Here is a 27,371-nt window from a genome sequence, read left to right as displayed (position 1 = left end):
CCCCGTGCCTAGCCACATTGCCTTGCGACGTGCAAGATTTGTGTCGCATTCGGCACCCTCGTGCCAAGTCACATCGCCTTACGACATGGAAGCTTTGTGTCGCCTTCGGCACCTCTGTGCCTAGCCACATCTTGTGTCACCTTCGGCACCCTCATGGCCTTACGACATGCAATCTTTGTGTCGCCTTCGGCATCCCCTTTGCCTTCGGCATTCTCTTGCTTAGCCACATCGACCTGTGACGTGCAAGATTTGTTGCAACTTCTCTTCCTCCAATGTCCTTTCTTTGCTTGTCGAGAACTAAGGCCACACCCGCCAAACCCTGCAACAACAAAAACTCATGGACTCAGCCTATTTGCTGAAACAACACACTTCCCAGCCCACCCTTGTCGAACAGCAAGGGTTGATCAGAGAAAAACGGCTTCGCAAAACTCTCGTCTCAACAAGACCTGGCTACAAGCCAACCTAGCTATGCTTGCCAAGGCAAAAAAAAAAAAAAAAAGAAAGAGAAACAACACAGCCCCAAGCTCTCACCTTGAACAAATCTCGGTTCTACAGAAAATTTTGAGCCACCCTTGCCATTCGGCAGGGGTTGAAATGAACCAAGTGAAGGGCTTGAGTAATAGCCGAAGACAGATTTTCGCCAACTCCCTTTTTGCCAAACAACAATGTCGTTCACATGAGGGGTCTCCAACTGCCGAAACTTTCTTCCAAAGACTTCCTGCACGGCCGGTTCTAAAAAAAAAAAAAAAGAGAGAAGTACACTTCCAAAACCCTAGCTATTCACAACACACCAAGGGCCCAGCCCCAATGGTCCAACCCCAATCGCCCAGCCCCTTGCCTTGCAGCAAATTGTTTTTCCCAACATCATCCTTGCTGAACGGCAAGGGCTATGTAATGACTAACATATGCTCACTCCTTTTGTAAGCCATTTCTCCCAATAGGCCCGACTCCAAGCACATACCAAAATTTCTCACTCTTTGACCAAAGGCCTAGTCCTATGCGCACACCTTCTTGTCTCCAAAAACACCAGCTCCAAGCCTTGCTGAACCAAAGGCCTCCTACTAACGGCCCAGCTCTGAACACGCCACTCGAGACCCTACCGAAGCTACAGGCAAAAGGGGTGGACCCTTCTCAATCTCAAACCCTAGGCTACTGTGCGGTCCGTGTCATGGCCCAGCCCACTCTGAAAGGGCCCAGCAGAAAAGGGTCTAGCTCCCGAGCTCCCCACAAAAGAAAAAAAAAAGGGCTAGGACCTTGCCGAACGGCAGGAATCGTGGACGGAGACGAGAGCCCCCAAATTTTCCAAAGCCTCAGCCTGCCGAAGGTCTAGCTGCCGTGTTTCCCACCAAAAAAAAAAAAAGGACTAGGACCTTGCCAAACGGCAAGGGCCATGGAAGGAGAAGACTTACTCACCCAATCCTTCCCTTGCCAAGGCTTAGCCCCTAACACCCATGGACCCAGCTCCTAGCAGCCTACCTGCAGAATGCCCAGGTACCCAGCTACCAATAGTTCTAGAGGCTCACACAGCTTGTATCACACATTCCATGTGTTGACACAACTCCTAGCTTGCCAACTTGGGGGACTAGGGAGTGCCCTACGGCTCCCAATGAAGCTGGAATGCTCGGTCACGATTGCACAAAAACTCACAAGTTCCCAACCCAGAAGTTACTTCTCGACCGCGAACTTGGGGGACTACTGTTTACACCATAGTGAACCGAGCAGACCCAGCATCAAAGCTACTAGCACCAAGGCAGCCACGCCTTCTTCTCTGCCGAAGGAAGACACACTTTCGATGTGCCAAACACCTGCCGAAGCTCTCAACTGCCAAACCTAATCTCCAGGACATGTGTCACCACCACCACGACTTGCACAAAGTCCTACATTGAAACTTTGTGCAAACCTCCTACTTTCACCTCCCTATAAATAGGGAACAGTACCCAAGTAAAAAGGGGTAACTACTTTCTCACTTACTGTTACTCTGCCAAAGTTACCACTTATAGCTGACTTAGGCATCGGAGAGCCTTCGGCCGGCACCACACCGGTGTCCGAAGCTTAACGATTGCTTCTACCATTTTGTCTTCTACAGGTCTCCCACCAGCCTATTTCACAAAGGGCCTCAGCCCTCTTCCCTGCTGAAAACTCCACATACCTCATCACCAAGTTGGACTCAATATTGGCCAGGCCATTTTGAGCATCAACAGTGCTCCTTCTCTACGGAGGTCTTCGACAATGAGGTCTTCCCCTCAGCCCTCGCATCCATCGCTCCTATTCTCCTCATCGCGAACGAGATCAACACAGAGCGTCCTCGCGTCTACGTCTCTGTCATCTACAAATCAATCAATAGCATTCAATTACTAATATCTTAATTAATTATTTTTCTCAAAATTTTGAGTTGATTAGTTAATTAATTCTTAATGACTGTCCGTTTGAATGAATGCAATGTGTTTGTGAAAATGTTGTTTTTATAGAAAGAGAAACCATAGAATAAAAAACGCATACAGAATGACATGATACACCAATTGGATCTCAGCTCCAGCGACCGTGGTACAGGCAATTCAAGACCTTGCTGCTCCAACGACTGGAGGGGGTAACCTGGTTTCTCATGTGCCCCTACACCTAATTTGTCTTCTTTTTTCTGTTTTTTTTTTCATATAATAAAAATAGTACAAATCTCATTTTCATTTTGGGATTATTGGATCATACATTAATTTTTAATTATTGATTTATCACCTGGGGGGTTGGTTTTATCGGACACTAAGATGATTCGATGAACGAGCAGAGAAATATACATATATGTATATATTTGAAATTGATGCCATGGATAAAACTCTAATGCTTGATATCTACGTCTGTGTTTGCGACGAGAGTGTCGGCTTGGTTGGATATACATGTGTTATGGTCTTGGAGTCGGTCTTTATCACATTTGTATTGCATTGTCAATTTCAATAGGTGTTACTTTTCTTTTCTCTTCTTTTGAATGAAGGAATTGAAAATTGCATAGAATTCTAAAATAACGGAATAGATTCCATCATTTCAATTTTTGGCAATTGAAGATTTTAATATTTGGATTTATGTATTCCTCATTTAATAAATTATGTGCTTAAGTTGCTAAACAAGGGAATTGTCAATTTCTCTTCTTATTAAATTCTCGACTTTTAGTGGAATTATTTTTCCTTTTTATTTATTTATTTATTTATTTATTTTTTTGAGGACCTTTCCTATTGAGAGGGGCGATAGCATATTAAACTCACACACACTACACGAATGCTAGGACTCAAACCCAAAACCTTGCCTGAGAAAGTAAATACTCCATACCACTGCACTAGCGGATCCTTGGCAGTTCCTTTTATGTTGCCATGGTTGGCACATTATTTTTCATCCCATAACTATCTTTCTTATTTCCCTTCGTACATTGACTCTGACCACATGCATAGATATGCTAATCCTTTGAGGAGAGTTTCTTTTCTAGACGGGTAGTTAATATACAAATAAGGATGAAGAAAATCATTTGGGAACGTCTAGATTTGTTCTAATGAATTAACATAAAACACGCGTTCAAGGGGTTGGTAGAAACCAAAACCGGATAAGATCTGTGCAAACCTAGTCACGCCCGCAGATTAAAAGCCCATGATTTTTTCAAAACCACCCTTCTAGACCCTTCCTCTTCATCGATCAAAAAATGACCCAAAACCTAGTTCACTCACTCTTGCACTCTTTTTAAGAAACTTTTTTGAACCATTGGATTAATATTCAACAGTGAATTACCACAATCTCTTAAACTCCTGTGTCTAAGAGATCGTAATTGTTTTACACATTACCAAAATGACATATATCGATCTGTAATTGCTTTACATTTTGATTTCTATGGAGATGATGTTGAAGGTTTTTGGGTGTCTCAAGATAAAGACAAAGATGAAGCAGAAAATAGTGCTTCCTCGTTAGGTATAACATGGAGTTCTCAAAAATGGAATTGATGATTTACCAGAAATATATGTTACGATCACTCTTATTAATTTTTCTGGTCTTTTTTTTACTACTTATTTTTAACAATGCAAATAACAGTTCTTAGGACTCTAGTATTACACTTGACTTTCATTTTAATTAATTACAATTTTTATATTTTTGGAATTTTGTTGCAAAGTAGAGTTATAAATAATTTCATATGTGCACATCCATATATTTTTTAGAGAAAATTTTCACACATTTTTTATGTCCTTCAAGAATCACCCATACAAAAAATTAAGGTTAATTTTGATTTAGTATCATGAACTCTTACCCTTAAGGCATGTTTATCTTTTCACTGTCAATTTTAACGATTAAATATCCTAAGCTTTTTAATTTTGCAATCTGGTTTTGGGGTTAACTTTGACATCAAAATTTTGGTTAATTGCCTTTCATGGCATCCATGGGTCTCACCTATTCGCTTATTTCGATGTCAGTTGAAGAGTATTTTAGGATAATTGGTGTCTTCCAGCTCATGAAGAACACATTACACGCATTAATACCAAACCATTTTTTAACAAAATACCCTTCAATTGACATTAAAAGAAGTGAATAAGTGGGACCCAAGCTTGTCACATAAGCAATTAACGGAATTTTTAAAGATAAAGTTAACACCGAAACCAAATTGCACAAAATTGAAAAGATTAGGGTATGTAATCCTTAAAATTTAGAGAGCAGGGCAAAATGTGCTTTAAAGATAAAAGTTCAAGGTACTAAATTGAAATTAACCCCAAAAAATTAACAAAACCGAAAATCGTTTCATTTTTAGCGGATGAACTTTGTTGTCTGGACAATTTCAAGTGATCCAACAGTGTGATGATGTGGACGGTAAAAAAACTGTCATTATGTATTGAGCAATAACCTTGTATTCCTACGATTTGTTAGAGGCTGTTACAATTATAAGATTGATATGAGGTGGTTTTGTTTAGGTTTGGGATGTGGTGGACTAGAGTCCGTGCCCTTTTTTGAGAGGTGAACCACTGACGATTTTTGGTGTTTCGTTGTCTCTTCTTGTGTACATTCAATGTTGGGTGAGTGAGTAGTATAAGTAAATTTGAATTTCTCTTTCTACAAAAGCGAGAGGAGAAAATCCAGTGTGTGAAATCTCTCTTGATTAATTACAAAGAATGCCAAAAACACAAAGCCAACTATCGATTTGCACACGTAATCTGTTCTTTTCGATACATAAAATTGCACAATTTATTTTGAAGAACAAAAAAATCTAGAATTAAATCTACCGTACAACCAAGAAAATCCACAAATACATTTCTCTAGGAAAGAGATCCAAGAAAAGAGCAGAGTTTGCCTAAACAAAATGGCTTCATCAAGATCTTTCATGTTAGATTCTCTTTACTAGTTATTTTGCCATAAATTAAGTTCCATAATGTTTCTATTTCTCTTAGGGTGGATTAATTACTCACCGAAGCGTATTAATGTTATTTGTAGTTCCAATGTTTTCAATGCATATTACTACTTGCAAGTGACGTAAATAATTTTTGTTCTCCAACATCTTTGTTCTCGCATATAAATAATGAAAGCTTTCGTGTAAGGTGGCATGCAATTTCTCATAAATATTATATAGACTGAATTGTTTTTCACCATGCAATGCAGCAGAATAATATATTTTTTCTGCAGAAAAGGATCGAGCTACTAACTAGGCTGCGGTGGGAGAGCAACGATGAAGGCAAATGAAGTCTCCCTTGCCTCCACATCATCAAATGATGTCGTGCATCAATGGAGCTTGGTGTGGTGGAAATCTCCGGAAATGGAAAGGTTCTTTCTTTCTAAAGGTTTGTAGAGTCGTTGCAAATTTCGGGACGCAACATTTTTCCCATGGATGGCGCTCACATCTGGTGGTATTGGACATTCTGACACACACAAAAACAACATACCTTACTTTATGTAAAATTAGATCATAGGTTTTATGTTGGAACCCTATAGTATTTCAGTCATTTTTGACATTGATTGGGCTTGAATTCATCATGGGCCAAATTGTAGTTTCATGAGTTTTTTAATTGATTGGACCTGACGTGGTTTAAATTTCTTTAAGGTTGGCTGAATACCTTTCATGAGTTTTGACCCAATGAGTTGAAACATAATAGGAATGAAACTTTATTCCAAGTATCAAAATAGTCAATGTCAGTCAGCGTGGTTTGCTTGGATTTGACCCAGATTCTTGGTTTTTCTGAACAGGAAATAAGCCAGGTTTTGTAAATTTGCATTCCACGATATCCAAGCTGCCAAGGTGTGTTCACTCCTATCAAGTTAGGTCAAGACCCTTTGTGTAAAGAAAGCTCAAAGTTAGGATCATGGGCTGATTCCTTCAAAAAAAATTTCAATATATATATTATTTCATTCAAGTCAAATAAAAGAATTTATATGGAGTAACTACCACACTGGAATTCATCGTGCCTTGGCTTGATTAGAATTCAAGTTTCTTGAGTAATTGAAAAATCTATCCTTTTTCATATTTATTTCCTGTGCTTACTTCCTCCCTTCATTTGTAAATATATGATATCAAAGGATTAACAGAGAAAAATTTTTCATTTTATGTTTCATTACGGTATTGTTTCATTTTTCTACATTCTGGTAATTTTATTTATATAACTTTTTTTTTTCTTTTCAAAATACGATATTCTAAAGGGAGTTAATTTTTCCACTCATCTTTTGTTCACTTACACTCCCTTTATTAGAAATTGTATGTTCCCGCTCCTCTTTTATCCACTTACACTCCATTTTTTGTTATAGTAAAAAGTATTTTTTAAAAAACAAAAGGGAGTGTAAGTAAACAAAAGAGGAGGGAGAAAATCACCACTCTATTCTAAACTAATGTAATGTACGTGAGGAGGATCGAACTCAAATTCATAAGGACAAAAACATTGTTTTAACCAGCTAACCTAATGCACGTAAGCATTTCTTTCATATATATTCTAAAGGATCCATCCTAACATGAATTTGGGGCCATCATTGCATGAATGTATTAAATCATTGACCGCAAATATAAAAATCAACTACCCACTAATCTCTTAGATACCTCTTTCAGTGTTAGAAAATGTCCCAAATTCGAATCTTTTCACGTGTTATGTGTATATGTAACATTTTTCGTATTATTGCATACCTAAATCATAGAGAGGGAAAAGAAACGGTAGAATGGTGTGGTTGAGTCAACTGAATCACAAATTAAAAACATATTAATGCATGCATTAATTAATTGTTAATTTTATGCAGTTTTGACATGATTCTATAATGCAACCACTTCATGCTAACATCTACCTGTCGCACTTTTCCACTTTGTGATTAATTATAGGACTGGTGGAAAAAGATATCAACGACTTCTCTTCCCTTTTTATTAAAAGGAAAAGCAAGACGGAAAGAAATATCTTACTTGAGAATTCTAAATTCGACTTCCTAAACTAAACCACATTTTGCCACTCCATATATAAAACCCCAACCCATCAACAGTTCAATCACAAAAGCTTCTCCATATCTCTTCCATTAAGTCCAATTTTAACAGTCCTTTTTCTGAGCCAAAATGAAGAGCACTAGCGGTGATTCAACCACAATTAACATTTCAGAGTCAAGAAATAAGACGGTTGCTAAAGGAGAAACGCCATATGTGAGGATACAAGCAGCTCATCCCATGCATGATCAAAAGGGAGGATGGAAGAAGGGCATTTCCATTTTCGACTTCATTCTCAGGCTTGGCGCTACCGCGGCTGCTCTAGGCGCTGCCATTGCCATGGGGTCTAGCGAGCAAACTCTTCCTTTCTTCACACAGTTCTTCCAATTCCAGGCTAGTTATGACGACTTGCCTACTTTCATGTACGTCCCTCACTCTTAAATATCTTTCTATTACAAACTATATTTACGTATCACATTGTGAACAACACTTCTGTTAGTAATATGGTCTAAAATAACGTGTGGTTTCATAAAATCCAAATTTGATCAATTTAACTCATATTTATGTATCCCCAGCTTTCTTACACCATTTGTGCATGTACTATAATATAGAACACATTAAACACTCTGAAATTTGGATATGTAAATGCAGGTTTTTCGTCATAGGAATGGGGATAGTGGGCGCCTACCTAGTCCTGTCCCTACCCTTCTCCATTGTAACCATTGTTCGTCCCCATGCAGTTGCTCCAAGGCTTCTCTTGCTTATTTTTGACACTGTAAGCTACCTCATTTTCTTACACATTAGTCCCTAACCCTAAGTGTACGTACTTTTGTTTGGACATTCCTTCAGATATATATATATATATATATATATATATATGTTGACATGGAAATTCGTTGATTTATGTGATAGCTGGCGCTTACGTTGAACACTTCTTGTGCTGCTTCTGCGGCTGCCATAGTTTACTTGGCTCACAATGGCAATTCAGATGCAAATTGGCTTGCTATCTGCCAACAATTTGGTGATTTCTGCCAGCAATCCAGCGGCGCTGTGGTTTCAGCCTTCGTCGCGGTTGTTATCTTTGTAATCTTGATTCTGCTGTCTGCTTCTGCACTCCGAAAAGTTTAACTTCAATGGGGTCGCTTGTTTAAATCTGTAATATTGATGTTGTTTTTGGCTATGATCTTGTTGCCTTTCTTCAAATTGTGGAGTTATTTTGCGGAAGAGGATCAATCGATTATACGATGGTCCATTACTTTAATGAAAAGCCCTTTTCAGGTGTAATGGGATTGTAGTAATTTAAAAATGTAATAGAAATTGTATAAATATACATACAACTTAATAAACTCCAATATCCTAACAGTCATTAGCCTAAATCCTTAAGAATTAGGGTAAATAATTGAGTTTAATCAACTTTTGGGAGTTTTCTTAAGATGGGAGGTTCCCGGTTGTCAATGTTAACTAAATCGTGTTTTTTTTTTTCTGTGCAGTTGAAAACAGTTTTAAAATTTCACTTTCGAAACTAATTAAGATCTAACATTGCTTTGCTAAGATATATCACTTAATCAGACGCCATTAGGGTTAGACATATCTTACAGTCAAGTTCGTATATTGACCTAGCAATCCAATAGATCTAGACAAACACATAAACCTGACCTTGTGATTGTTTCTAAGATCGTTGTAGCTTCTTGGGATTGAACGTCTACGAATCTTCTTATGTAGAATAAAATAAGTTGAAACCATTAAATGATGATGTGGCACTTGTAGAACTCATTTTTTTAAGCGAATTCGAAAAAAATTATATATATATATATAACATTCAAATTTCAATATTGAAATATAAAACATGAAAACCCACAACCACTTCCTTCCTCTCTCTTTATGTCTCTGCAGCCCTCCACCCTCATCCCCAACAATGCCAAGCACCTCAACCTAACCAGCCACAACCACCAAGAGCAAGCCCACCCTTGAGCCCGACACCATTATAATGTGCAATGAAAATCCTATGTCGATAAGGGGTCGTTTGGTACGGCGAACTGTTATAGATGGGACTAAATCCTGGGACTGTCGTGAATTAGCTTGGCTTGGTTTAAACTGAATTAAGTACCTACGTTTGGTGCTACTTCGGACTGAAAAGCTGGATAACGAAAATAATACTATCCCGTGTTTGGTTTATGCTCGGACTGGGACAAAATTTTTAAATTTTTCTTTGAAATGATAATATTTTAATTATCAACTATTTTTATTATAATTCCAAGGCCAAAAATTGGTATTAATTTTTCCAAAACTTGCCTATATTTTAAGAACACTTCCTTATGCAAATTGCCAAATCGTCACTAAGTAATTGAAAACACAACATGCAATTGCAATCACAATTTGCAAAAATAAAATGTATGTTTGTCAATTGCCGAACCATTAGCCACAAGACCTCTACCCTTTTATTCTTCCTTTCTTTGTTCATGGTGAGACAAGATTCTGCTAAAATATGAAAACTATGAGAGAATATTTGTTTGTGGGAATTTTCTGTGTATTCTTCTCCTTGTAGGAGGTCATATTTATAATACAACGAAACCTGAATGGGCAAGTAAATAATAAATTCCTAAATCTATTTGCAGTAGGAAATCAGGAATTAAAGTAAATCAATTACAATTATAATAGGAATTCTTGGTGTGTAAGGAAAGTAAGTCAATATCCACAAGTCACGCCAACACTCCCCCTCACGTTGGTGCATAGATGTCGTCAATGCCCAACTGATCTAGTGAATTGTGGAATGCTTTACTGGAAATCGCCTTTGTTAAAATATCCGCCAATTGATCCTCGGATTTCACAAAAGGAAACTGAAATACTTTAGCCTCAAGCTTTTGTTTGATGAAGTGTCGATCCACCTCAACATGTTTAGTACGATCATGCTGAACCGGATTCTGTGCACTGGCTATAGCAGCCTTGTTGTCACAAAAGATATTCATTGTGGATGTAGGTTTATACCCAAGTTCAGTAAGCAACTTTCTTAACCAAAGAAGTTCACAAATCCCTTTAGTCATGCCTCTGAACTCGGCTTATGCACTGGATAAAGCTACTACATTCTGTTTCTTGCTTCTCCATGTCACCAAATTACCTCCCACGAATGTGAAGTAACCCGATGTGGATTTTCTATCTGTTACATTACCTGCCCAATCTGCATCTGAATAACCATCAATATTTAGATGACCATGCTTTGAGAACATAAGTCCTTTTCCAGGTGCAGACTTCAAATATTTAAGTATAAGAAGAACTGCATTCATATGGTCTTCACTTGGAGAGTGCAAAAATTGACTGACAACGCTCACCGCATAAGCAATGTCTGGTCGAGTATGTGACAAATAGATCAATCTTCCCACTAACCTTTGGTATCTTTCTTTGTTAGTTGGAACTTGATCCGGATATTCTCCAAGATGATGATTCTGAACAATAGGAGTGTCCGCAGGTTTACAATCTAGCATTCCTGTGTCTGTCAACAAGTCTAAGACATATTTCCTTTGAGAGAGAAATATGCCTTGCTGCGATCGAGCCACCTCAATTCCCAAGAAATACTTGATTCCACCTAGATCCTTCATCTCAAACTCTGTAGCCAGATAGTCTTGTAGCTGTGATATTTCATGTTTATCATTCCCAGTAATAATCATATCATCAACATAAATTATTAATGTTGTTACCTTCCCTTTTCGATGTTTCAAGAACAGAGTATGATCTGAGTTGTACTGTTTGAAACCATTGTTCTTCATTGCCATGGTGAACCGTCCAAACCATGCACGTGGTGACTGTTTCAATCCATAAAATGCTTTTCGTAACCTGCAAACTGTTCCAGTCTGAGTAGTATTATATCCAGGAGGAATGTCCATGTACACCTCCTCCGTGAGTTCGCCATGTAGAAAAGCATTCTTTACATCAAACTGGTAAAATGGCCAATCCAAATTAGCTGCAAGGGACAATAAGACTCTGACGGTGTTTAACTTTGCAACGGGAGCAAAGGTTTCTTCATAGTCTATACCATAGGTCTGTGTGTACCCTTTTGCCACAAGTCTTGCCTTGTATCGCTCGATAGATCCATCTGTATTGTGTTTTATAGTAAACACCCATCTACATCCGATAGTCTTTTTTCCTCAGGGTATAGTCTCCAATGTCCAAGTCTGATTTTTCTCAAGGGCTTTCATCTCCTCTTTTATAGCTTGGACCCACTTAGGATCTTTCAATGCTTCAGAGACCTTGGTTGGAATATGGATAGCAGACAACTGATGCACAAAAGCCTTGAGTGGTTCAGACAGCTTCTCAGTGGATACATGATTTGCAATTGGATACTTGGATGTCTTGCCAATATCAGGTGAATAACGGTTTGGTGGCTTCCCATGATTTTGCCTGAAAGGTAATTGATATCCAATAGTTTCATCATCTAAATGCACAAGTCTAGTAGGAGTAGTTACCTCAAGGATATTCTCAGGAGATTGGTCTGTTGGTACTATTGAGTTAGAGGGGGGGTCTTCATCTCGTTGTTCTGTATTGTCTGTAGGTGTGAGACTCAGATCACAAATATCTTCGCATGGATCAGGTGGGTCAGGCAATTGATCGCTATGAATGGGCGATTGGTCGCTTTTCGACAGAGAGTAATCTCGTGCTCCAGACTCAGAATGATCAATCATTTCTGTACAAAGGAGAATTTCTTGATTTTCCAAGTTGCTCCAATTCTGCTCTTCACTTCGTATCTCCCCCTGAAGTGTAGAATTGGATGATGAGTCATGGAAGAACAGCTCAGATTCCAGAAAGGTCACATCCAAAGTGACATAGGTTCGTTGGGTAGGAGGGTGATAACAGCGGTAGCCTTTCTGATGAGTGGCATAACCCACAAAAACACAACGAAGCGCACATGGATCAAGTTTGCTACGTTGATTTTTGTGGAGATGAACGAAAGCCACACATCCAAAGATTCGGGGTGTGAGTACCAAAACAGAAAGCAGAGGTCTGTGTTCTGCAAGCACCTGTAAGGGAGTTTTAAAGGTCAGTACACTAGAAGGCATGCGGTTGATCAGATGAACTGCGGTGACAATAGCATCACCCCAGTGATGGCGAGGAACATGAACGTCAATCAGAAGTGCTCGGGCGGTTTCAAGAAGATGTCGATTCTTTCGTTCAGCAACATCATTTTGTTGTGGTGTCTGAGGACAAGTCGTCTCATGGATAATTCCATGTTGTTGGAAGTAAGTCTGAAAGTCATGATTGACAAATTCTCCACCATTGTCTGAGCGAAGAATCTGGATTTGAGCATTAAACTGAGTTTTCATCTGTTTGTGGAAGGACTGAAAACAGGAAAACACTTCGTTTTTATTCTTCAGCAAATAAAGCCATGTCATCCGTGTACAAGCATCGATGAATGTGACAAACCATCGAACACCAGAAGGAGCAGTGATAGGAGAAGGTCCCCAGACATCAGAGTGAATTAACGTAAATGGAGTAGTACACTTGTTCGTACTCAACGGGTAGGGCACACGGTGACTCTTGGCCAAAATACAAGTATCACATGTGAAGTCAGAGTCCTTGAAACTTGAGAATAAATCTGGTATAAGATGCTTCATATAACTAAAAGAAGGATGTCCCAATCGACGGTGCCACAACCAGATTTGCTTTTGTTTGCTATCAAAGGGATGTGTCACGCTGTTAGCCATGCCGGGACTGAAGTCATCGACATAATATAGCCCCCTCTCTTAGTACCACGACCAAGAATCTCCTTAGTGTGAATATCCAGAAGCAAACAAAAACTCGGGTAAATGAGTACACAACAATTCAATTGTTCAGTAAGCTGACTAACTGACAACAATTTAGTGGATAAAGATGGAACAAGTAAAGTATTAGACAGTGTGAGAGAGGATGAGAGTGCAACAGTGCCAGCCCCTGTCACAGGATAAGTAACACCATTGGCATTTGCAATACAAGTTCGTCGAGGTTGTGTAGTATTCAGAAAATCATCAGGATCAAAGGTCGTATGATCAGTTGCACCGGAATCAATTATCCAGCTCCTGGAATCAATCTTATCGGAAGTATGGAATCCATAACCAGTACCATTACTGGTCATATTGCATTGTCCTCGATCAATAAGAGTAGCCCACCAATTGGGGTAGCCATGCGATTTAAAACAAGTCTCACAAGTGTGTCGTGGATCCCCACAATATGCGCAATCTAGTCCACGTGTCGGGGTCGTTAGTCTAGAAGTCATAATTTGTGCAGCGGAAGATGCATAGGATACAGGTTGAGTAGGAATTGGGATCGGAATCTGAGCCTAAGTCTGGGCCGGAGTCGGAGTCGAAATTGGGATCAGGGTCTGAATCAGAAACAAATTCGGGTTTGGGGTCATCATCGGAGTGGGGGTCGGGGTCGTCTTCGGAGTCGGGGTCGGGATCGTCGTCTTCGGAGTCGGGGTCGGGATCGTCGTCGTCATAGTCGGGGTTGGGGTCGGGGTCGTCAAAAAAAGATCCTGATTCTAGATCGGGTTCGGGGTCAAAGTCTGCATCTGTAGGAGCGGAGCCATCTGGGCACTCAACTCAATGATGGTTGGTGGAGAATGAGAGAAGGAGTCGGTGGTGCTACCTCCATGAGGGTTGAAAAAATCATCAACCCCCATAGCAGCGGTGGGGGTTTGAAACTAGAGTCAGCAATTCCAAGATCGCCGCTCTGATACCATGCTAAAATATGAAAACTATGAGAGAATATTTGTTTGTGGGAATTTTCTGTGTATTCTTCTCCTTGTAGGAGGTCACATTTATAATACAACAAAACCTGAATGGGCAAGTAAATAATAAATTCCTAAATCTATTTGCAGTAGGAAATCAGGAATTAAAGTAAATCAATTACAATTATAATAGGAATTCTTGGTGTGTAAGGAAAGTAAGTCAATATCCATAAGTCACGCCAACAGATTCAAACCATCCCAACATCATATCAAGCAAAAGTCATATAATATTTATAGATGCAAACGTTAGATATTTTATATATATATATATATATGCAAAAGTCATCCACATGGCTTGAAACTACAAATTCAAGTTCACATATCACTTTCCACAAGCTCACAGACTAACAATAATAACAATAATCTACCAAAACCCCACATATAAAAATAAACGTCCATAATTCCAAACTGAGACTAATAAAGCAGAAAAAACAAAAGCAATAATAGCAGCTACTTGTGGTGTTTCCAAATTATCGGATGTTGCCTTCTTCAAGCATTTTCATTGAGCAATTGCTCAACAAAGGCTTTTTTGATATCAACATCAAGTGACTTGAACAAAGATATTGTTGAGCTTAAATGGTGAAGAGTTTTCAACCATATCAATATGGCTGAGAATAGTTGCAAACAATGCCATTATAAACCCTGCAAGCAATACAAACAATCCAAACAAGATTGCCAAAATCCTAAGTTCTCTGACTGCAAATTGAATTAATTGATGGCAAGAAGCAAAATCTTGTACAGTTACACTTTCCAAAAGAAAACAGAGTTATGGTTTGGATAACAAAAGGATTAAGCTTCTTAGCAAAACAAAAAAGGCAGAGGTGAATTGGAAACAACATTTTTAGTTTAATGCAGAATAATTGTTAACTACTCTACAAAGATGATCGATGGTGGCAATTGATGCTCTAGCATTCTGATGAAAGGTACCTCTCTTGTTAAGATATTCAATCATCATCATATGCATAATTGTCGTAATTGATTCTTGTAATTGATATTTACTTAGTCTGGAAGATATGATTGCAATAGTTTAGGAACCATGTTTGGTAAATAGCTAATTCTTAGGATCTGTATTGTTGTATCAGGCTTATATAAGGACATCTATGTATCTTCGTTAATTACATCAATGAAATCTAATTCCCATATACAATTTCTCATGGTAGCAGAGCTTATCTAAGTTCTGCGTCTCTACCCAACCCCCGTACGCCTATCATGGCCAGAGATGACACCAGCGAATCAAAGTATGCTTCATCTACTGACATCTATTCAAACCCAGACCACCCATATTACCTATACCAATCAGACCACCTAGGAGTGGTCCATGTGAAGACACCCCTTTCCACCGAAAACTATGGCAACTGGAGCCGGCTGATAAAAAAGGCTCTAAGCAAGAAAAACAAAACTGGTTTCATCGATCGTTCTCTTGAGCCACCATCGGAGTTGATCAACCCATCGAATTCAACCGCTAGAAAAGATGCAACGATATGGTTCTATCATGGATCATCAATTCATTAGAACTTGAGATAGCGAACAGTGTCGTCTACACCGACTCAGCGCATGAACTCTAGGTCAATCTAGCAAAGAGATTTTCGGCCATCAACGCCGCCCCCCCCCCCGCGGGCAAATTTTTTCAAATAGAGAGAGAGAGAGAGAGATTGCAACCTTAATGCAAAGACAAACGTTCATCACCTCCTATTACACAAAACTCAAAAGCTGTTGGGATGAATTGTCATCTAACAACCAAATTGATACATGTCCATCTGGGAAGTCATGTGGTGCTACAAAATCAATTATGGATCGTGCAGAACAACAACATTTAATGCAACTCTTGATGGGACTCGATGAGTCATATGCAAGCACTCGAAGCAACATATTGACCATGACGCCGCTGCCCACAGCCTCCTCCTCCAAAATGAAAAACAGCTCCAAGTCGCTACTGTTTCCACCGGTACCAGCGAGAGCATGGCTATGCTTAGCATTTCTAATAACAACAGCAGGAAGAATAACACAGCAAAGGAAATTTCTTCAAATCGATCACCTTACTCTAACAATAATGGCAGCGCGTCACGCAACAATCAACAAGAGCCCAAACACTGTGTTTACTGTAATGGCGACACGCACAATATGGAAAAATATTTTGTCCTCAAAGGTTTTACTCCTGGACACAAGTGGCATGGTAGGGAGCCACCTACACCTCCACCCCGATTCAATGGCAGCGATCGTGCACATCAAGGAAGGACCAATCAGTTCAACCAAACTGGAAATCGACAACAATTCACTGCCAACTACATCCAGGGCTCAAAACCACCAACTCACCACCTTTAGTCCATGGCGCATCACCTCTCCCTTGACCAATGTAAGCAAATAATGGATGCCGTTGGTAAGGAGAATGTTAATCCAACACAAGCAAGTTTTGCATATCTGAATTCTTCTTTTTACTTTAGTTTTCATGCCAAAACATGTTTACCGGATGTCTGGATCATAGATAGTGGCGCTACAAATCATATTACACACTCTCCTAATCTTTTTACCACTTTGTCATACACTTCTCTTCCACCAGTTAGGTTGCCCACAAGGGACAAAGCACAAATAACTTCAATAGGCACTATACAATGTGATGATCTTTTTTGCATTATTGATGTTCTATGTGTTCCTTCCTTTAATTTCAATTTTCTGTTTGTACCACGTCTTACTCGGTCGCTTCACTGTTTTGTTCGTTTTTTTCCTACCTTTTGTTATATATAGGACTTGCGCACGCAAAAGATGATTGGATTGGGTAAGAGGCATGGGAACTTGTATTACTTTGATCTGCACCACCTCGCTTCGCATCTTCACTCTTCTTCCACCTACCATGCAACTGTTCAAAATAATGTGTAGCACCTCCGATTGAGACATCCTTCCAATGCCAAACTTCATTTATTATCCAAGCAATTTCTAATATTTCCCTTCCTAAGCATATTCTCAGGCCCGCACTTGGACCGGTTCAATACTGGGCTGGGATTGCGACATCTCCCAGCCCATTGTGTGAAGTCAAACAACGATTAATTGGCCGGTTTACTATATATGAGTATTTGTTGTATCCCGACCCGTTATGTGATTTCTAATGAGGGGCTGCTAGAATGAGGACCAGAGTTAAAATTAACTATCATAGAAACTACCAAGAACTCCTATCTCATCTCTCCCCTTTTCTTTGCCGCACGAAAAGAAAAAACTATGACACTCATTATGGAGGACGCTGAAGGAGGAGGAACAAGGATTTAAGTCCATATCTCAATTTTTTCACTGGTATGTGATTTTTTCAGCCCCATTGCAAACTTATTTCACAAATATTCTATTTTTCAGTTTCTGAGTACGATTTTGTTTTTCCAATTTGTGAAATCCCTGTTTGAGTGAAATTTCTTTTTTTTCTTTCAATTTTAGTTCTTGTTAAAAGGTTTATATTGCACGGTAGCTTTCTTCATCATTCAAATAATAGATTAGTTTAAGGTTGAGTTTGACATGCCCTCATATTCTCTGTTTTAATGGTTGGTCAAATGTGTCCACCACCTGCTCACAAAATTCCCTAGTGGTGCTATGTCTTTTTTTATGTTAAGTTTGTAGTTTGGGGCACTATTTATACACGCATGTCTGTAATCGCGAGCAGCACTCAATTGAATGCTTGAAATATTTGTTCTCTTTTGTTATTGATTTTGTGTTTCTTATTGTTGTTATATATATATATATATATTCAGTTTTTATCAAAAAGTTGTATTTCCTACAAAGAAATCTAATATGAGTTAAAAACTTTATTGAATTGCAGTCTGATTTAGTTCTTTTCACAGGCAGGTCCATTCTACCTGATAATTCATCTACCTAATGTTTTTCAGTGCTTCTCTCACTTTCAATTTCTAGCGCCTTCACTTTCTTGTGTTTCCCTATTGGTGACTAAGTTACTTTGGCATATATGAAAGATATCTCTGTTCATGATTGACATAGCATTGGCACACACCACATTTTTCATTTGCATGTTTGATAAATTCATGACATGCCCCTAAGTGTTGTAAAGGTTAAGATAAATAAGTTATCAGAAAAATGATAAAATCAAAATCTAATTTATTTGTTAAGATAAATCCATGACATGCCCCTAAACTCTAATTTATTTGTTAGTTCACTTGGTTCTCTAGTTTTCGAAAATCTAGTTGGATTTCATTTCCGAATTTCTTAGTTCATGTAGTTTATGTGTTTTCATATAAAAATGATTGATTGGATGCCTAATCCTATGCTATCTTTATATATTTTTTGTAACTTTGCTGTAGATGGAAATCCAACAGATTTTTTTTAAGTACATCAGAGATGAACACGAGAATAATAATTCTGTTATTAAGGTTGTTGGCACTCGAGTATGCTTTTACAAGTTTAATTTCGTAGTAGGGAATAATAGTAAAGACAATGCATATAAGGGTGGTTTATATTATGAGAAAGATGGTGAAATCACTAATGTTAAATTTGTTAAAGTAGATAAGGAGAAGACTGCTAGAAGTGCTTTTAAATATTCTTTAAATATATCTGATGAGGGGATTTTGCGACTGTGATTTTATGTGTTTTGTAAGCAGAAGTGTTTTAGGAGTTTACCTTGTAATGAAGAGTTGGTGAAGGATGTTTGGACCGTTCGTTATGACCACTATGATGAGTCTTTATATGATTGGGTTAGAAAAGTGGCGTGTGATACGAGTTCTTCCTATACTGAGAGTAGCACACTCCCCATTAAGAATGCAAGAGACTGTCTTCATCCGTATTGGATAGAAACAATAAGGTAATTTTTTTACAAACCTTATCAATCGTCACCCCACACCTGTTTTAACCAACAAAACACCCTACGAAATTCTCTTTGGACAAACACCTTCGTGTGTTCGGTTGCTTATGTTATGCCACTAACCTCCAACCCACTAATAAATTCGACCCGAGCTCGTAAATGTGTCTTTGCGGGCTACCCTTTCTGGCAAAAGGCATATCGTTTCTATGATTTTGACAACCACAAGTTTTTGGTCAGCCGTGATGTTGTTTTTCACGAAACAATATTCCCATTTTTCACACCTAACACCAGCACCACATTTCAACCCACTCACTTTACAATTCCACCAACAGATCCTCCATACACCTTCAATTCGACCAGGCCCACAACAACTGCTAGCCCACTTTATATACCACTTACTAGGCCATTACCCAACCAAACCATTGCAATGCCAACCTCACCATCCCTTATCTCCCTTATACCTACTTTCCTCAACACACCCAATGCCACCTCTCCTCCCTCCCATCCCGAATGCCCAAACACCACCTCCTCCTCTTCGGCACTCTGCTCGCATCCCCCAACCCTCTGTTCTCCTCAGAGATTTGAATGCAACACTACCATGTCCACCGCTGATTCCGAATTATCTTCTGCCATCACAGGAAGTAAGAGTTCTCACTACCCACTTCTAATTTTATTTCTTATCACAATTTGTCTTCTACTCACCATTCCTTTGTCTCAACAATCTCCAAAATTATTTAGCCCATTACCTATGCCCAAGCTTCCGCTGATCCTCTTTGGTGTGAAGTTATGGCAAAGGAAATACAAGCATTTGAGCAAAATCAAATTTGGATTATCACATCTTTACCTACAGGCAAACGACACATTAGTTGTAAATGGGTGTTAAAAGTCGAATACAACTCTAATGGTACTGTTGAACTATATAAAGCCCGACTTATTGCTAAATGTTACACGTAAAAGGAAGGGCTCGACTACACTGAGACATTTTCTCCCACTATCAAACTCGTAACCTTCCGCTGCCTCCTTGCCATTGCAGCCGCTCGTGATTGGCCTATCCACCAACTCGATGTGCAAAATGCATTTCTCTATGGCGACTTAGATGAGGAAGTTTACGTGGTCCTTCCTCCCGAATTTAGTTAATGAGTGGGGAACTTAGTATGTCGGCTACAAAAGTCGCTCTATGGTTTAAAACAAGCAAGCTGTAATGGGTTTACAAAGCTCACACTGCCCTCCGAGAAGCTAGATTTGTACAATCTATGGCTGATTATTCTTTATTTACAAGGTCCAAAAAGAACTCTTTTACTACCATTTTGGTTTACGTTGATGATATTATGATTGCAGGAAACAATCCCCAAGCCATTCAATCCATCAAGGACTTTCTCAATCACCATCTTCGCATCAAGGATTTAGGACTCCTGAAATACTTTTTGGGCATAGAAGTGGCACAATCCAAAAGATGGATATTTATTTCATGACGCAAATATGCGCTTGAATTACTTCATGACAGGTTTGCTGGGAGCACGTCCTTCATCCTTCCCCATGGAACAAACACTAAGACTCAAGCCAAACGAGGGAAAATTACTCTATGATCCCACTAGGTACCGCTGCTTGGTCGGACGTCTCATATACCTTACAGTGACTAGGCCAGACATAAGCTTCGCTGTCCACATGCTCAACCGCTACAGACATGAGCCGCACCAGCCACACCTTGACGCTGCCTTACGGGTGTTGTGGTACATTAAAAATTCACTTGGACAAGGTATCTTTTTTCCATCACAAAATGATCTTAAACTCAAAGCCTTTTGTGACTCAGATTGGGCTACTTGTTCTACCACAAGACGTTCTGTGACGAGTTATTGTACCTTCATTGGCAATTCCTTGATTTCATGGAAAACAAAGAAACAAAACACTGGCTCACGATCATCAGCCGAAACAGAGTATCGGGCTATGGTAGACGCCTGTTGCGAACTCAAATAGCTTAGATACATACTCAAGGACTTGAATGTTCCACATCCTGAACCTACAGCACTTCATTGTGACAATCAATCAGCTCTATATATTGTCAACAATCCTGTCTTCCATGAAAGAACAAAACATATTGAGCTCGACTGCCACCTAGTGCGACTACATCTTGTTTCTGGGCTAATTTCAAGTGTACACACCCACAAAGATGCAATTGGCTGACCTATTTACGAAACCACTAGGCAAGACACCATTCTCTTTTCTACTTGGCAAGTTAGGAGTGTATGATATCCACTCACCAACTTGAGGAGGCGTGTTAAGATATTTACTTAGTCTGGAAGATATGATTGCAATAGTTTAGGAACCATGTTTAGTAAATAGCTAATTCATAAGATCTGTATTGTTGTATCAGGCCTATATAAGGACATCTATATATCTTCGTTAATTACATCAATGAAATCTAATTCCCATATACAATTTCCCATCTCTCTTTCTTTCTCTCTCTCTCACTCTCTCTCAGATACCATCAAGAGGAGAATGTTGTTTCTCTTGATCACTTCGATGAAGTTTTTATTTTTGTTTTATATTTCATAACTAAATGAGAGAGGGAGAAGAGAGACCTAAAGGAGAGTTTTGAGAAGATTTCAATTATATTTATAAAAAAACAGATGCAAGAGAAGATGAAAAGTAAAATAGAACTAAAATGAAATATTTTTTATTTTAAAAATCATTTCCCTCGGAAAAAGTCTTCAATGGAGGCGGGTACAATGGGACCACCTCTTGCATTGTTTTTGTAAGTGTGAAACTCATTGCAAGGCTGCCACCTCTGCCGCAAGTTGGGTGAACGTGAAACCCACAAACACCAAAAAAATGTTAAAATAGCAGTCCATAAGTGAAACACAGCGTTTCACTAACCCTATCTTCACCTGTTTTTTGGATGAACCCTACCCTCAATAATCTCTCATCTCTTCGCCTGCATCACTTCCCCGTCTCTTAGCCTTCATTTCTCTGCCTCCATCTCCTCTTGCGCACCCTTGAAATAAGGTGAGCCCAACAACGGCTATGAATAAAAGAAGAAAAATTCAAAGATACCTCTGATGAGTAGAGAAGAAGCCATCGTAGCCACTAGTTAGGTCGAAAAGAGTAAAGAAGCAGCCGCCCGACCCACCTAAGCGGCCTAGGCGAGCGCCCAAGCTCTGCCTAACTCCCTTACGCCTACCCCTAACGTTAAGGGTGAACTCACAGCGGTGTTCTCCCGCCTACCACCGCCTAGGAGCCGCCTAGGTCAATTTTTCAAAGCTTTTCTTCTTCTTATTCTTCTTCTTGTTGTTGCAAGATCATCATGTGTGAACCTACAAAACGTGCAAAACGTAGGCCAGCGTCCCTGCAGGATCATCATGTGTGAACCATCAAGTGTACAAAATTTGAAGGTGTAGGGGTCTTTTCGTTCTAGCAACCTGACGAATGGGCTTGGACTGCTATGAGAAGAAAACGAACAAAATTCCCCCAGAGCCTGAGTTCAAGAACTAAGCTCCCAAAAGAGTTTTTGAAGAGTTTGATGAAAGTCTAGAAAAACTCTCTTAGGTTCTTTTCACCAATAACCCAAATAAACATAACAAATTAATAAGTGACTTGGCTTGAGGAGCTTGTGGCATGAGAGCTAAGCTTTCACAGGTTTAGCAATTTGAGAGAGAGAAAGGCATGAGTTTCTTACATAGCACAAAAGGTTTGCAATAAGGCAGAGAAAAATTAGAAAGATTTCTATCTCAAGGAGAGAAGAAAACAACAGAAGAAGAAGAAGATTGGGTGGCTTGAGTAAATTCCCAGTTGCTTGACAAAGCTTGGTCAAGCTCTGGATAATGATCTTGCTGGGTAGAGGAAGCTCTTTTTTATAGGCATAAAAAACTCTAATTCCATCGATCATCCATTCCAACTTTTCCTTTGCTTCCTTTCATTTACCCTTTTTGGTGAAATTTCCTTAACCAGGGATCCTGGGTTGCAGGCTCTTTTGGGGTTCCAAGGGTTTTGTGTGGCTGGACCTTCCCATGGGGGTGAGGCGCCACTTGCTTTCCTTCTTGATTTTTAAAATGGAGCTTTTGCAGAGGAAAAGAGAATGGGTAAAGTCTTCTATCCAAATGGTATTCCTCCTACATACATGGATTTCCTTTAGTTCCTGCCATGGCTCGCCGTTGACCATCTTGGGGTTCTGACAAGGGTGGAACACGATGCTAGATTTTTACAAAATGTTGGGCTAGGCTTTATGTACGGTATTGGGCTATTGACATGCTATTTCCAGCATTCAATGGGTTTTCGTCAAGCTGCTGGAAATAGTCTGTTTGTTTTATTTTTGGGTAGCAGACTAGATAATCTCCTAAGGCATTGGATTAATTTTCTCCCTCTCTCATACTAACCTATGTGTTTGGGCACGAAGAACAAGCTTGAGTTTTAATGCTCCTAAGTGGCATTAAAACTTTCGTTCCTCGAACCCTCAATGGGCCCTGTGATTGCTTGTTCCTGTCCATACCACAACCTTCTCAGCAAGCCCCGGGTAATTACGTGACTTGGGCCCACTTAAACTTGTAGCACGACTTGGTATTAGAATAAGGGTTCATTATGTGGCATCGCGTGTTTATTTAACATGGTTGTGCTTGAATTTTATTGTGCCATAATAAGCCATGGTCTAGCCAAGTAGCATCGGATAAGTTAGTGAGCGTGAATTTATAAAGCTGGTGCATGTTTGCCTGGCATGGCGCATGGCCCACGGCTTATGTGGGTGCATCCTCCAATTTCTCTTACGTCCCGATCGAGCCTCTTTTGTGATTAATTACTTGCTGGGCTAAGAATTAACCTGGGCCTAGCCCTTGGATTTTTGGGCCTCAACAGAAGGTAATGCAGTTCTCTGTTTTCTAACATCTACATGGAGTTGGAGAATATATCAAATCTATAGCAATTCATAAAATATAAGACAAGAGAATATATGTAAGCTTACTAAGTTACTCTCCCGTTGAAAGGCTAAAACCTGAAGGGATGTTCATCTGCAACTCCAGGGGAAGAATAGTTAATAATAAATAAATAAAAGTACATGAACCATTAGCGACAAGAAGACAAAGACCAAATGCAACCTATCTGGATATCGTGTACTAAACAATTTCATCTGAGAGGGAATTCAGCCAAATGCGGGTTTGCGTGTCAATGAAAATTAATCTTTAACTGTGCTGCAATTACCTGCAAAGTTTCACAACACAACTTAACTCTCAGATCTACCAAACAGTCTAGCCTATCATTTAGTGTCATAAACATGACCAAAAAATTACATACCTTAGCACAATCACCAGGCCAGCTCATTATGCCACGCGCAGCTTGGAATAGCTCTCCGAGGGCAGCCAGAGTAACCTGTGGCAAAGATGAAATTTAATAAAGATAATCTAAATTTAATAAAAAATGTTGAGGGACGTTTTTTAATTTTAGCTGATCATCCAAATGATAAAACTAAGAAATTTATGCAGTTAATTCTTGATTCACATATATAAGGATGAAATTTGGTGGCTGGAACACTTAGGTGGTTGTTCACTTACTTTAGCAACATAGCACGCTACAGTGAATAGTAGTCTATGATCGGTAATAAGACCCTACTTTTCTAATCTTCTTTTTATTTGTTCACGTGCCCCAACATAAGTAACACCATATACTGAAGTTATTACAGTCTGCTTCACCAATTTCCTGCCAATCTAAAAGATTCCAAAACCGTACATTGTCAGATATACGTATGCAATATGGGACTTATTTATCTACAAATATTACCTATATTTAATTTTTGTTGTTTATGTGTATGTTTGTATGCGTGTGTGTCTGTATGTACATGCATGAATGCATACATACTTGTACATGAAGTTTAAGTATCCACAGTTGACAAGTAAAAGTCCATTTTATAGTATATTGCAACTCTGAACTCGAGAAGAATCCAGGAAGAACAACCTGATTGACTAAGATTCTGGCTAATAAAGCGTTTCGACTCGTAGTTGGGTTTTTATTGCTGCCTCTTTTCATAATCTCATGTACTCTGACAACATATATATACAGAGAAGATAAGCCTGAGTGAGAGGAGCTCGCAGAAGAAAAGACTAATAAACAGATCAAGAACGAAGCAGTTATTCTATGAAATATTGCAAGACACAACACACAAGTTCTTTATCTTGTTTCTCTCTCTCTCTCTCTCTCTCTCTCTCTCTCTTAAACACTACTTCACGGTAAAAATCTATTCTAAAGAATTGGAATGAATGATTGAAGTAAGAAAGGTTGATACTTATAGGAGCGGCTACAGATATGCAACCAACAAATATTTTAAATCACCAAAAGATAAGATAGAAAAGTAAAAGAATAATGTTACTCATCCCTCATCCTTAGTCAATTTTGTTGTTGTTAATTTTAATGGTGTTTTATTTGTGTATATGCGGCCTTTGGAGGTCTAGTTGTGAGGGATAGTTACCGTTTTAATGTTTACTTCCAAAAGAGTTAAAGTGATTGTCAAGAAGATTATAAAATTGCATATATTATCATATATTCTTTTTCCAAGCATGCATGGCTCTTTTTGGCACTTGGATTCCGCCAAAGCATGTATTAGTATATCTTGTAAATACCACTAAAACATAATTACGGACAGCAAAGCACGCATTAGCATAGAATGCAACGATGCAATCTATGCTTGAACTTTTGTCCTTGATATTATCAAGAAAAGCAACATGTTACAACCAACATGATACGGCAAAGCCATGACTTCATATATCCAATAACAAAAGTCTCACCGATTGAAAAATAATAATAAAATCAGTCATATTGAAAGGGGGTTTTTCATTTTTATTTTTTAAAATACAAGTTTTAGTCTAAACTACATGGGAGAGGGGGGGTTTCTCACACATGCATTATCACACAGTGTCATACAGATTTGAATTTAAGACCACTGATTTGCAAACCAAGGTTCTTTTATCTGAATTAAACCTCATTGGCACCTTACTTCAATTTTTTAATTAAGTGAAGTTGCCGTGTTCTTTTATTTATTCGATTTGACTTATTTATCCGAGGAATGGTATTTGAACATGTTGTTCCTATTAAATCGCACTAAAACTCTATTTTTCATGTATGTTTGTGTAGGATGAAGAAAAAAAAAACAAAAACAAAAATTCTGGTGTGGAATTTACTCTCTATTTTCTTAACGAATCACATAATATGAAACATTTGTGTTCTTGACTTGGGCTAGGATTGTGGGAGGTGGAAGATAGGCTCCAATTCGTATGTGGTCAGCTCAAAAACAAGGGTCAATTATTTAATAATGAAAAGAATTAGCCGTGTGCGGTGGTTTCTTCCTAGCAGGCCAATGAGCGTGTTGACTAAGTTCTCCATTGGACCAAGCCCACAACAAGAGACTTTGAAAGTGACGAAATACCATTGGTCAGGCCGCGAACGACTTGACGTATTGATCTATGTGGTCCCTCCCATGATCCCATCTCCTACTTCCGGAAATACCCTCATACTATACTTAAACTCCACTTCTACCATTTTCTAATTTTGACCAATTCCATCAACTACACAAAACTCCGTTTTTTAAGTTCACATGAAATACCGATGATTTACAAACTTATTATGTTAATTAGAAAATAACAAGTGATTAATTTTTAGTTTTTTTTATTTTAAATACTTTTGTATATTATGTCCGACTAAAATAAGTTTATTACTGAAATTCTCTTTTGAATTATCAATAGTTCATAAATAAAAAACTTGAAAAATAAGTAATAATTTATTTGGCGAGTTATCTGTAATTTACTCTAACTAATCCCAAGTTTTTATGAAGGAAAATTTTCTCATTAATGATTGGGATTAGGAAAATCAATAACCAACCTGCTAAATAAGTTAGAAAAAGAAATTGATGATATGGTGGTGGGGACAGGGTTAACGACTCTAATAAAACTTGCTGAATAAGAATATAAATGGTCCTTTTGTAAACTTCGAATAAGGTGAGATTGTGATGCAAGGGGTATGGAATATATGGGCAAAGTCAATAATATACATGTACACTTTTCAATTTTTCATTAAGAATGCTGAGAAGAACAAATGGCCTTAATAAAATTCTGGAGTATAGAATTTGAGGACTAGACTATTCTTATTGTGTAACATTATATATTTAAGCATGATAGTAAGACGAGCGATTAAGAGAAAGAGGATTTACACATAAATATTCATTAAGTGCTTAAGAGTTTCGAACTTCTATCTACATACATGAAAGTAGAAGAGTTTAACCAACGTTTAAAAAAAATTTAAATTTAAAAAAATCTTTATAAATTATCTGAATGAAAATATTCCAATTAAAAATGATAGAGACTCAAACATTAAAAATAAATAAATAAATCACAACAGTTGAGAAATTCCACAAATGCTATAAAAATGAGGAGAAAAAAATAATAAGTATAAAGCAT

At 38.5% G+C, this 27,371-nt stretch overlaps 1 protein-coding gene across 1 annotated transcript; it reads left to right on the top strand.

Annotated features, from left to right (window-relative positions):
* Positions 7,535-8,688, top strand: LOC18768183 (casparian strip membrane protein 1). Its single transcript, XM_007201557.2, has 3 exons — positions 7,535-7,824; positions 8,054-8,177; positions 8,315-8,688. The coding sequence occupies exons 1-3, from the start codon at positions 7,535-7,537 to the stop codon at positions 8,528-8,530; spliced, it is 630 nt and encodes a 209-aa protein (XP_007201619.1). The 3' UTR covers positions 8,531-8,688.

The sequence above is a fragment of the Prunus persica genome, chromosome G8 (genome assembly GCF_000346465.2).
Source record: "Prunus persica cultivar Lovell chromosome G8, Prunus_persica_NCBIv2, whole genome shotgun sequence".
In the NCBI taxonomy this organism is placed as follows: domain Eukaryota; kingdom Viridiplantae; phylum Streptophyta; class Magnoliopsida; order Rosales; family Rosaceae; genus Prunus; species Prunus persica.
The sequence above is the reverse complement of the archived record's forward strand: the minus strand, read 5'-3'. Positions and strand labels throughout refer to the sequence as shown.